This window comes from Diuraphis noxia, unplaced genomic scaffold (genome assembly GCF_037042655.1).
Source record: "Diuraphis noxia isolate RWA-SAM2 unplaced genomic scaffold, SU_Dnox_SAM2 contig0002, whole genome shotgun sequence".
NCBI classification, from domain to species: Eukaryota; Metazoa; Arthropoda; class Insecta; order Hemiptera; family Aphididae; genus Diuraphis; species Diuraphis noxia.
The window spans coordinates 82,095,021-82,108,981 of NW_028301712.1; the positions used below are offsets into that span (position 1 = coordinate 82,095,021).

Below are 13,961 nucleotides of genomic sequence, written 5' to 3' on the forward strand. Positions count from 1 at the left end.
GATTCAATATACAAATTAATCACTACAGATTCTCAAAAAAGCACTACCGATTTCAACTAGATATTAAATGTCTTTAATCTATAAATATTTAAGTACACATTCTAGATAAAACTACAATAAACACCGAATACACACTTTTGTATTAGTCGGTTACTATAATAAATTGTATCAAATATTTTTACATAAACCACATGGTGCTACCCACCATACTATACCCACATATACTATTTGAATATAGTTAATTTTATATGAATTGTATAATATTTTGGAATATACAATAAAATATTAAAATATTAAATAATAATTAATGATATATAGTATGAGAATTAAATTTTACTGTAATAGACCCAGCCTATATATGAACCATATAGCATATTACGTAATCGTCGTAATCACTAATCACTAACCAGAGTCTATGATCAAATTTTGTGAATATTTGTATAACTACGGTCTACTAAATTTTTGATTCAATAAACATATTTATAAGTTTGTTTATCAAACCGATATCACATTTTATTGAACTGTTTTATCGACCGTTTGTGCAACCCGGTATCAATATAATAGCCAGCAGCTTTTTTTTGGGCTCTGGCTACACCATTGTAAAATGTATAACTAATAATGTATTCGATTGCGATTTTCGGTTCGCGTTTCTAAACATAAATCAGATATTACACATTTTAATAATCAAGGTTAGGTTAGGTAGTGTACACACACTACTGTATATAATAGAGATTTTTATGAACTTAACCGGATACCCTTTTTTTTTTTGTTTTGCAAATTACATAATACATATTTTGGTACTGAAAACCACGGTGAGGTCTACATTTTTTGGTCGAATTTAGTTTTGATTTTTACCCATTTTACGTTTATAGTTATAAAAGTACTGTTCAAATAGTGATTTTCGTATTTTTCAAACACTTTTTCATGGTGGAATGGATAGCGAGTTTTGAATATAACTTTTCTTTAACTGTCTGGACGGATCAATAAGTGTAACTAAAAATTGTGTTTTACCATTTGATCTACTTACGGTGGTTTTTAATGAAAGATGCGTTCATCTAAACCACCTGAACGAACTAGCGAAGTGCTAGACTCCACTAGACTCCGAGGTGTCTACTTTAAAATTTAATCAGGGACCTACCGGCTGTGATTTTATGCAACAAATCGATGGATGTTTTACTATTTTAGATTTAACCATCCGAGGGATCGTAGTGTTCTAGTAATTTCGCTTGGTCTATATATATAAATTATATTTTTACACCGATACAGCGTTAGTACCAACTGTGGTGGTTTTGTATTGAAATCGAGGGAGGTTTTCGATTTGAACAATCTAAGCAAGTGTAGCAAGCAAATAACCCCGCTGTTTCTATAAGTGCAGTTAAAATTGGTCTTTAACCAACTGTATACATGTGGTGATTTTCTGATTTTCAAAAATAATCCTAAGTTTTTGACTTAAGCCAACCAAAGTTAATACAAATAAGTTAAAAATTGAAGAGAAAACTACTTAAGGTACATACAATAGGTACTAGCAAATTGTGGAATTTTATATTTAAGTAATATTGTAAAAGAAGATATAGGTAACTGAATGCCAAATTCTAACTTCAATCAAAATTTTAAGCATACCAAAATACTCTAGACACCTAGCCCACCTCAAAAAAAGTAAGGGTATCCAGTAAAGTAATAATGTTTCAATATATAGGTAGATAATAGATATATCTACGATACAATCGGATGTTAGTGAAAAACAACTTTCTACAGATTTATTATGGGTTTTGTGCGTATTTTTAATTTATGAATTAGTTACCGGGCGGATTTAGTCGTCGGTACGAATCCCGGTCATGGGCGGCTTCGCTTTCCGGGCAGTTCACACTGTCTGGAAAGAGAGCCTCCCCCCCTCACACGAGCTTGGCAAAAACCTACGGGTGCCCATTAGAAATTCTGCCAAAAAAACACACACGTGTACCAAAAACCTACCCAACTTAAGACCCTACAGTACCCTCCCTATGTTGCCACGGGTTAACTAAAACAAGAAATTACATATTATACAATAATTTTCAAGAATGAAATTCTGTGTAGTTAACCACACAGGCGTACATTTTTTATTCATGCCAAGAGTACAAAAACTTGTATTTCCCCCCTACATTGCAAGATCCTGTTGGAGTAGCTGAAAGAAATTGAGGTAATAATAAATTATTGTTTAGACTTTATTACTTATGAAATTCTAATTAGTAGTTATTCAGTACCTAGCTTATATGAATTGGATGACTTTACGGGAGAAAATGCTAACTATCTTTTTCTACCATTAACTGCTTGATTTCTTTTTCACATAATCAAAATTTTTCTTGAGCACTACAATTAATATGTTTTATTATTGTAAGTTAAAAATTGTTGTTATGTAATCCATAGTCTTTTATTCATATTTTAAAATTATTTTGTATATTAAATATAAATAGGTTTAATTGTTAATTCTCAAATATATATAGCGTGTCCCACAGAGATCTAAAATTTTTTTATTGTATTTATTTTAATAATGTGTGATGTATAAACTATAATAAATTACTATAATTTATAATTTACCCAACGGAAATATTTAAAAAAATTGTAAAAAATCAGCCTTTTGACTTAAATAAGGTGTTTTTACCATATACATTTTTCTGGAAATCAAATTTACAATTGGCTATATTGAATATTTCGAAAAAAAAATTTATATAATATATATATATATATATTAGGTATAAATTATGATAATCAAATGAAATATGATTCGTTTTTATTAAAGATTATTAAGTGTTCCTTTAAGTTGTTTAATTACATAATATTAATTACTAGTTATATATTGAATGTCTTGGGACTTGGCATACATCTGGACAATTCGGGATGGGTTATTTATGCAATGTAAGTAACTATGTAATGCATGAAAAGGAAATATATGTAAAAACTATATATTTATATGTGTCATATCAAATGTTAATAAAATATTTGTTCGTATATTTAAGTTATTAATTTATTTCGAAAATTACTTTTTTTTTATTCTATTAATTCTAAATTGCGCATTCATTAAAATGTTATACGAATTCAATCAACTGCTATATTATACATTTATACATCTAATATCATATTCACCGCATTGCGAAGTTGCGTTAGATACATTGAAATTTAATCACAGCGACGATGTCTCAAACGGATTAATGGCTTACATGATTCAATTAACAAGCTGCTTAAAATTTCGACCGCAAATAGCCACGCTGTAACAGTGCAGCCAATTCTAATTGAACGCCTACCAGCTTTAAAGCCGGGCTCTGTATTCCACATCTATATATTCTGGGTCAGCTGAAAACTGCTGATATTTAACAACTTTATAAAACTTGACAGAGTTCAAGTGCAAGCTACTGTAGATTAATGCAAGCCCCTATTATCCGTTTTGACCCAGAAACGCTACCGAAAAAAAGCCGAACGAGAACGCAAAAGCGAAAGTGTGTCCTTGCCAAAAGGTATGACAAACGAGTAGTAATCGTATTCATGCTGTCATTTAAACACTAGGTACTTACCTCATATTGATTAAGTACTGAGCTAAAGCCACTGAGTCTGGATTTCCAGTTATCGTTATGGTCCTATCCGTGCTTGCACTTCCTTCGCGGTCTTCACAGTTTGAGATCCGTATCATTGCTCCACTGATTTGCCTGAAATCATAAAATCAGTTATAAGTGACAAAATAAAAACCAATGAAACTAAACACACAACCTAATTTCAGCGATTTTAGTTCCTCCTTTGCCAATGATGCAGCCAATCAAGTCATTTGGTACAGTCATTTCGTGGGTTTGTTGACCGCCTCCAGATCTATTGTTAATATTGGTTCCAGAACCATTAGATCTCAACTGGCTGCCAGCTAATGCCGCCAATGCTTTAAAAATATGTATTTCATTGATAATTATAACTTAATCAAATAATTTTAGAAATCAAACTATTAACTTACCTGCTGGATTAAATGAATTCGCAGGTCCTCCCAAGCTTCCAAGTCCAAGTGCCGCAAGACCGGCTAACGGATTTCCAGTCAATTTTCCCAGCTAAAATACATTAGTTGTCAGTAGTGAATTTTTATAATTATTGAACGTTAATTTGAAGAAAAAAAACTTATACTTGTGATGGTCCGAATGCATTTTTCAGTAGAGGATAATCCAGTGGATCAATCAAGCCTAGACTTGCTGCAGCACTAGGCGATGGAGGAACCATAAGCATTGGAGCGTTATATGGGCCACCACCTACCATCATGGTGCCTACATCACAACCAGCTGCGGATCCTGCACTTGCTAGAGTAAATGCTTGTCCTCCAGCCAGTATAACTGGTGCACCCATCTGAGGTTTAGCACGATACGGTATTGTTACGCCTTTAGGAGGTGACTGAAATATAATTACCCATCGGTTATTTAAATTCTTAAATTATTCATAACATTCGAAATAACTAAAATTTTAATGCTACACATTTTTTCCATATGAACTATTGGTCTGTTCATTAAAATTTATGATCAGAATTTATTCTCATTGTGTATAAAACTAAATTTAGATAATTTATTAACATTGTTAAAGTTATATACTATTTTAGTATACTTACTTCCACCATAACTGCACAAATGTGAAATATACACTGCGTTATTGAGTCTCTTGTACCAGTTAATGTAACAGCTCTTTCTGTAGATTGAGGAAGCACATCTGAGGCCACTTGTATCTGTGCTCCAGTAGCTTCCCTAATTTCTTTGATTTTATTGCCACCCTTCCCAATCAAAGATCCACATTGCGATGCTGGAACAATCAACCGAAGAGTCATACCACATTTTCCGATCGCTGATGCACCAGTTTTCCCATTTTGCATTTCAATAAACTGTAATGAAAAAAAAAGTATTTATATTAGTTTTGTAAAATTTAAGACTAATTAAAGTGAATTAATATTTGGATCATTAAAAATAATAGTTCATATTTAATTTTTTTTTTTTTTTATAACAAATTTATCAGAAGATATATATAATCTGCGATAACGTTTACAATAAACATATGAACGTGGACAAAAAAAAAACATATATTGGTATACACGAACGGAAATCTTTTGGAGAGTAGCTACCCAGTAATAATACACAGACGAGTTAATATTTAAATTTAAATTATTTAAGTAAAGCTAAGTCTATTATATAAAACTATTTACCTATAAATAAAAACTGCAACTATTTAAATCTATTAAGGTATAAATAATTGTATTAAAGTTATTATTTTGATTAACTAATGACACTAAAATAAATAAAGACAGAAACATTTAAGATTAATAATTAATAATTAATGAAGGGTTCTGCTGAAAATGTCATCATCATTAAAGTGTATTTTTGTAACTATAAAATGACATTGGGACCGGACGCCTTAATTAGTTAACCATTAAAAACTACTCAAGATACCAAACCAAATAGATAGTCAATCCATGGAATATTCATCATGCAAAGGATGACATATATTTTTTTTAAATAATGAATGAATTCATTTATCGTTTAACCTATTATTATATTGTTTAGTTAATAGTCAGAAGACAAACAAGTTAAAACTCTGTTGATATTATAAATTCGAAATATGAATTAATTTTTTAATAGTATATTTAAACGATAAAATAATATGTTATAGTTTACATTACCAATACAAAAATAATTTTTATGTAAATATAACATTTTTTACTCAATAGTTGTAGGGCAAATGTTTTATAATGATAAAATATAAAACTATAAAATAGATAATAAATTATAGGTATAATTATTCTTTAAAATTTGTAATTATTATTATTCAAAATCGTTTGATAAAATTAATAAAAAATAAAACAATGTAATATTAAAATTTTTATGTATTCAATATTCATTAAAAAAGTTAACTAATTTTTACTATACCTACATTTTAGGGGAGGGGGATCCAATTTAACATCTTTTGTTTGGTGCGAAGGTTAAAAAAGAGTTCTATTTAAATAATCTCGATAGTTGATAATTTATATTATATACAAATAAATAAAATTATATTAAATATATTTGTTTTAAAGTTTTAAAAACATATATTTGGGATTATTGAAAATTCGTGTGGGTGCGCAGTGTTGCTGGAATAGTTTTTTATACGCTTTTTCAAAATGCTCATCCAAGTGTTCACTCTAAATAAGTAGGAATTAAATAAAAACAAATACCAACTATAGTAAGCATACAGTATTGATCAATAAAATAATTAAAAATGTAATTTATAAATCTGTGGCTTTTGCAAGAAGACCCAATGTCAATAAATTAAAAATAAAACATTGTTGAGAAATTTATTTTTAAAACAGACCAAGTTTTAAAGTTTGTAGTATTGGAATTTCGATTACTTGATTTGTTTTTCATTCCTAATTTTAAACATTTTTATTTTGGGAAAACAAAAAATGTATCCATTTTATTTTGACATGGCCTTCTTGATGTATAATAAATATTACCATTCAAATCTGCCTTTGAACCATAACTAAAATGAGTAATGCCAAAATGTACATACAACGTATGGAACAAACTTATTGATCAATTATATTAGCTGTCAAAATACAAATAATATCCAATCAAGCATTAAATACGCGAAAAACTTACCTCTTCTACTTTTGTGCATATTAAAGAAAATGCTTTGTAAATGGCTTCAGTAGATCCTGATATGGTCACTATTCTTTCAGGACAAGAGCCATCTGATATATTGATTTTGGCACCAGACTGTAAAAAATTTAATAATAAACACTTCGATTCGATAACAATTAACAACCAACAGTTATTTAATTAATATTTAAATACTACTGTTTTTACTGTGGGGGAGAGGGTGATACCGAAAATACTTTTGAGAATAATACAATACATCTTAAATACATAATAGGGATTTTTGAAATTGAAAGTAACTATTCACGTTGACGTTGTTTTACATTGGTAAGTAATGCTAGAAGGCTACTATAAGCTAAAATGTATGTATTAAAATGCCACTAGTTAATCTTTGTTAGTAGGTAAATTTGTTGATAAGTTTGTAGGTAGTTTGTATAGGTTAGTTAACCTAATAGACATATTATAAACTTAAGTTAATAAGTTTAATAATCAACCATATTATAAAAACATAAATATATATAATATAATTTTTTACCAAAGCAATGAATAACTGACTATAATGTTTTAAATATATAAGTATTTGGCATACTCATGTATGTTAGGTAATGATAGATATCATAGATTTAAATACTGGTTATCAGACACGTACGTATTATCCTCCTTATTTGGCATGGCGCTAGGATTATTTTCTACAAGTTTATAATTGTATAAATGTAATTATAGAATTTAAGTTTATTAGGTTAGATAATAAATAAGAGTATTCTGCAGAGTATGGTTTAAACAAAATTTATAATCATAATATTATCTTATTTTATTTCACATAATTGATAATGAATTACTTATTTTATGAAATACATACATTGTCACTGTATAGTCTGTATATTTTATGTTACAACTATTAAAAAAAAAAAAAAAAATAGTTTCATTATACTCGCGCTTACTTTTAATTTATTGTTTTTAATTATTATAATTATAATTAATTTAATATTCTAAAGTTTATCTCAGTAACGTGCAAAGATTCATCAGTTGAAAAACGCCAAGTTCGATCAACACAAAAGAAATGTATACTTCTGTCTAAGGATGAAACTGTCGGAAATGTTTCTCAGTTTTTCACACAATGTATAATTTCACTATTCTCCGAAACCTTTCTGAACTCAATTCTACGACCCCATTTCTAAATCAACCCGTGATTAATATCTTCCATAATGGTCCGCATTAATCTGACGCGAGGGAAAGAATAGTGTTAGATGAATTGTATACATACCTCTTCTCTGAACCGTTTGACAATCTCTCCTTTTTTCCCTATTATACTACCAACTTCCTGTAAAAAAATAAAAATCATATTACAATTTTTAATGAATTAATACAATTTTTTATGTGGTCAATGCAAATATTTTTAGTAGGTTAACGTGTAATATTACTCCACAGTTCAATCTTAAAATTAGGAACACCAATTGGATTACAACACTCATCGGTAATTGGAATAAACTGGAGTTTGATGCCAAAGTTGACAATATAAATGTTTACAATGTCACAACTATCATAAACGATTATATAATTAAATCAAGTACCTCTTAAATATTAAATCATAATTTAAATAATTTAATATATTTACATTCAAACATAGCTAAACTAGTTAACATGTTTTAAAAACATTCAGTTAAGTTAATATAGATAATAATTTAAATTCAATTTAAAATTTAAAATTAATTATTTTTTTAACTTTTCAATGTTCCAAGTTAAATGTAAAAAGTAAAGTCAAGTTAGTTAAGAATAGATTAACTTTTTTAGATTCTGAGCGCAGCGAATAAATGTATCTTATTGTAAATTAGAATTATATTAAATACTTTTTTTTTTCATTTTTTTCATTTCATTTTTTTTGTAAATGTACGCTATTTAAAGATGGAATTGTCTGGTGGTTGTCAGAAAATTTGTGCACATGTGTCTAAATATAAAACTAATGGAAATTATTTTTAAAAAAAAAATCTATAAAAGCATGTTTGTTTTTACATACTTTGAATGTTACAGCAAAAATTTGTCATTAAATAAATTGAAATCGATATTTTGAATGGATTTATAAAATGTTGTAATTAAAAAAAAACCAGTTCCATTCAAGAGTGTTGTCAGTGGACGCGACCTTAACTAACTATCTCTATATCTGATTAATTCATCATTATTCATTAATCTATTGTCTTCCCCACCCTACCCCAAAATAAAAAGAATGAGAGAAAAGTTGTATACGCCATTGACCGGACCGTATCAAATATGAAGAATGACGTTAAGACTAAAAGTTTAAAATAATATTTTTAGAAGTAAAAAAATAAAATTGTAGGAATGGACTATATTATATTATAAATGTTTTAAATAATTTTGATTTAGTTTAAAACAGTTGCAGTTCCATGCGGACAGCCTTCGAGTGCGTTCACGTTTTTTTTCGCGGTCTCGTGTAACGATATGATAACTGTCTATCTTGAAACAATTGTTTCAGTCCTACAACAATAGTAGCGAAATCGCACCCAAAGAAAACTTCACAGTCCTTCGGAAAAAATGAATATTAATAATATAAACTATAATACTAATTTTAAAATATTATTTATCCTACTACTAAATTATTGATCCTAATGTCCTAATACCAAGGCAACGTCGCATACGTTAACCTTTGGACTCAGATAACAATGCCTATATTGATAACAAATCTTCAGCTGTACTCACCGTGCTGCCTATAAAAATATTTAAAAACAAAGTCGTTAATAATATAATCACAGACAACAAACCACAGTCACAATTAGAAACTAATAAACGTTCTCTACCTTTTCTTCGCCGAAATCCTTCTCTAACACCGCTAACACCTTCGCTACTAATACTACTAAAAAATTAAGATTCTTTGTCTCTCCAAAACGCTAGTCTGTCCTTGCCGAAGATGAGACCTACTCCACCAACTCTAACGATAACAATCCAGTTGACGTCGACACACAAAGCCAGAGGTCCGTGCACTCTACCATACATACACAAAGGAAAATAGATTTGTTATCACTGATATTCGTTAAAGACGTTAAAATTTTTTTCGAACTATCCAAAGAATTATTATCACTGACCCAGATAGTTTCAGTTGTAAGTCAACGTCTTCATATCTTAAACTTCAGCTTGACACCCTTGATAAATACCGAAAAATAATCCACTTTCTGAAAGACAAAAATGCACAGAATCACACATATCAATTAAAATCTGATAAAGCTTTCAGAGTAGTGTTAAGAAATCTCCATTCAACGACTCTCGTTTCCGAAATCTCAGCAGAAATTGGTCGTACTGTCAGGCAAGTCATCAATATTATTCATCATCAAACTAAAATTCCATTACCACTGTTCTTTGTAGACCTTGAGATCGAAGAGAACAATAGTGATATATTTGATGTAACATCCATACTCTACACAAAAATAAAAGTCGATGAGCCACACAAGCAACGACGGATTCCCCAGTGTTTAAATTGCCAAACACAAATCTACAATGGAATGCTCAGACTATCGTATTTTCCTATTCTTTGGAAATATTCTACTATAATTCTCATATTAAAACCCAAAATATCTCCTGCAGACTCTCCAACTTCGTATAGACCAATCAGCCTTCTCCCAATACTTTCCAAGTTATTCGAATAACTGCTATTTAAACGTATTCTACCTATTGTCAACACTGCAAAAATCTTATCTAACGCGCAATTTGGATTTCGTAATAACCACTCCACTATTCACCAAGTCCACAGATTGGTAGACAAAATTTTCTATGCTCTGGAGGAAAAACTCTATTGCACTGGTGCGTTTCTAGATGTCTTTTAGGCCTTCAACTGCGTCTGGCATGCTGGTATTTTATATAAACTTTTCCCTAGTCACTAATATTTAATCTTTAAATCCTATTTAGAAAACCGATTCTTCTCAGTGCGAGTAGGTTCCACCTTTTCTGTTCCTACCTTAATTAATGCAGGCGTACCGCAAGATGCAGTCACAACACCCCTTCTATTTAACATATATATATTTATATATCTGATCAACTTTCTTCCCTCCATACACTTGTTGGTAACTTTGCCGGTGATAAAGCTATCTTAGCCTCTAGTGCTGATCCTAATCTAGCCTCCAGCTGTGTTCAAGACCACCTACATTTTCTCCAAGCATGGTACAAAGAATGGGGAGTTAAAATGAACGAATCTAAATCGATCCATTGTACTTTTACGCTTCGACAAGGAGTTTGTCCTAACAACCAACCCTTTTCTACTGTCCAATGTGTACGCTACCTTGGAGTCAACATTGACCGTCGACTTACCTGGTCAGCTCACATTAAAAATAAAGCTCAAACACTTAACGATCATTATCGCCTTCTTCAACCGCTCCTAACTTCTAAAAATATTAAACTACCTAATAAATTACTGCTGTATAAACCACTACTCAGACCATAGGCGTGCGCAGAGTTTCAAGTCAGGGGCAGCGAATATTTTTACCGGCCCATACATGGGTATTAAGTTAACATTTTTAAGCTCAAAATCAAAATTTAACTTTTGACCTTTAAATAAAAATATTTTAAACGATAATCATTGGTTAATCATAGATTGTTTTTGCTTAACACCGGTATACCAAATCAAAATTAAAAATACATCAAATATCAATAACACATTATTCTTTATTATTATGTTATGTTATTATTATATAGTAATAGTTCGGCCCATACAAATATATTCAAACCGTCCAGGAGCAGCAAGAGCACACCTTGCTGCCCCTGTGCGCACGCCTATGACTCAGACCCATCTGATCCTACGGTTTGCAATTTTGGGGCTCAGCTAAAGTACCAAATACAAACCATATACAAAGGTTTCAATCCAAAGTCCTTCGCGTCATCTCTAAAGCTCCCTTCTATGTTTCAAATAATTCCCTCCATTCCGACTTCAATTTATTCACCGTCACTGAGCTAGCCAAGTTCCACTTATAACACATCATTTTAATACCCTTATCGTCCAACTATCATCTGCTAAGACTAAAAAGACAATGGTGTCGTGACCTGCCTAATATATAATAAAAAAAAAAAATGTATCACTACAACTATGATCTTTGTTATCTACTTATAATTATTATGTACCTATTCACTGTAATACCATTATTATTATTATTATTAGTTTAGGATTAAAACCTTAAATTAATATTCATGTTGAAGTACCTACCTCCGATAGGAGGCCTCTTCCCTTAGTCTCTTCTGTCTATTTTGTACTATTTTATCAATTAAGCTTATTATTTAGCAATGTCACCATAGACAGGGCCGTATTTAGGGCCGTATTTAGGAATTTGACAGCAAGGGGCAACAAAAAAATACGCCTCATTAATCATTATTCAAAATACAAATTTAAATTATAAAAAAATTAGCCGCCTTCTCCTACTCAGACGCCCGGGGCAACAGTACCCTGTAGCTACCCCCTAAATACGGCCCTGGATCCAACATAATTTTATAAAACCAAATAAAAGGATTGATTTATAGATTCATATTTATTTGATTTTTTTTATTAATCATTTTAAAGTAGTAATTATAACCTTAGATCACATACTATGGAGTATGGATAGAGCTACAGCGTATTATTTTGAAACCAATATTAGAGACAAGTCTCTGAATTAAGTGTTTGATATGGGGATGCGTGATTCATTTCGTCACATAATTATCTATAGGCAGTACCCAAGGTCAAAATATAACAATATAACATGTGGATAAATAAGTGACGAATTACATCATGCATGCACATATTGAACACCTAATTCGGTGACTCGTCGCTAATATCGGCTTTAATCTTTTATATTGGAATAATACGTTTTGGCGTAATCCATAGTTGGTATATAATCTAAGCCCCAGTACCGTTAGTAATAACACAAATATTAAATATTATTACATATATTTTTAATTTATTATATTTTTTTAAATAAAAACATCGTCTTTAAGTAAATAAGTATTCTATAGACTCTTTTTTATAAAAATAAATATTGTATATATAAACTTTATGTACTACAATACATTATGTATTATAGGTGCGCTCAAACTTAAAGTCACAGTTATTCAAAATGCATAATTTCTTTTGTGTACATAACTCTCCATATCATGGTAATAAATTGGATATTTCAAAGTTTTCTTTCTTAAAATATATAATATAGTTATATGCATATGTTTTATAACATTGATGAACCAGATCGGTTTAATTTTATATCCATATCCCTTTAAAGATTTAGTTAAGAAAAATTTCTATACACATCATGTTATAATAGTATAGTATAAACATTAATTAATTTATTCTTTTTATAAACATTATAAATTTTTTTCTGTATTTTGGTTTTCATAGCTAAGCCTATATAATAGTATAAGTTACCTTTAAGGTATTTAAATCGCTAATATTGCAGAAAGTTTAGGAAAATAACGCGCTCGGAATTCTAATGTTACTGGCCGATAAGAACGATTACCTATCGTACTCGCTGGCTTGTAACAAACGTTTTCGTCTAGGAGATTTTTAAATTTATCGGTCTCTGTGTTGAAAGGGACGTTTTTAGTTCATTTGCAATTCTCAATTCGACCAGCGACTACATACGCACATTTAAAAAATGGCTACTCATTACCGTAACACACACGAAATACAAGTCGAACTAGTCCATATCCTGCATGAAATAGTTGTGGGCTTCATGGACGGATTGTATGACGAGCACTACAACATGCACACCTGGCTCCTTACTTTTCTGAATTCTATCGATCAAGATACCATATCGAAACTTGTCGAGCTGTTTCAAGAGTCGGAACCCGTGGATTCCACTGTGGTCCTCGAAGACGTAACGCACGACGCAGAATATTATAATGACACCAATGGCCAGGTCGTGTCAATTTTCGTCGGCAGAAGTGCAATATTGTCGAGTGGCGACGCGCCGTCCTTGGAGTTGGGGCCTGTCGAACCCACTCCGATTACCGAGGACGGCCCACTCGACGATTCGGTGAAGAAGACGTGTGAAGCTGAGAACGAAATTGAGCCGGCTCAGGGCATTGAAGAGCCAGACAGCGGTGAGGTCGTAGGTAGGCTGGACCCGCCAGCAACAACCGGAAAATCCGACCAGCCACGAAGGTACAAGACCTCGTGCTGGAAAGGCGTCAGGCGGATTTTCCGACGTCTATGTTGCTGGCGAAGAGAAACCGTCCGCGACCCACGTTAGTCTGGCGGTCCCCTAAGGGCCGAAGATGTCGTCAGGAAGACGGCGACGTATAGGAGGGGAGGATACGGGAAAGAGCACGGAAGGTGCACGGCGGTAAGTCACCCGAACGCGTTTCCCGACCACCCACGTAGCG

At 31.3% G+C, this 13,961-nt stretch overlaps 1 protein-coding gene across 2 annotated transcripts in view; it reads right to left on the reverse strand.

Moving 5' to 3' along the window:
• Positions 1 to 13,961, reverse strand: part of mub (poly(rC)-binding protein mub) — a 46,263-nt gene that overhangs the window by 7,568 nt on the left and 24,734 nt on the right. For both annotated transcript variants that reach the window (XM_089219164.1, XM_089219163.1), the window contains exons 4-10: positions 7,882 to 7,938; positions 6,621 to 6,737; positions 4,607 to 4,873; positions 4,135 to 4,395; positions 3,971 to 4,061; positions 3,739 to 3,898; positions 3,546 to 3,677 (exon numbers count right to left, since the gene is read on the reverse strand). In XM_089219164.1, the coding sequence (XP_089075290.1) occupies positions 3,546 to 3,677; positions 3,739 to 3,898; positions 3,971 to 4,061; positions 4,135 to 4,395; positions 4,607 to 4,873; positions 6,621 to 6,737; positions 7,882 to 7,938 (1,085 nt within the window). The remainder of the gene's footprint in view (positions 1 to 3,545; positions 3,678 to 3,738; positions 3,899 to 3,970; positions 4,062 to 4,134; positions 4,396 to 4,606; positions 4,874 to 6,620; positions 6,738 to 7,881; positions 7,939 to 13,961) is intronic.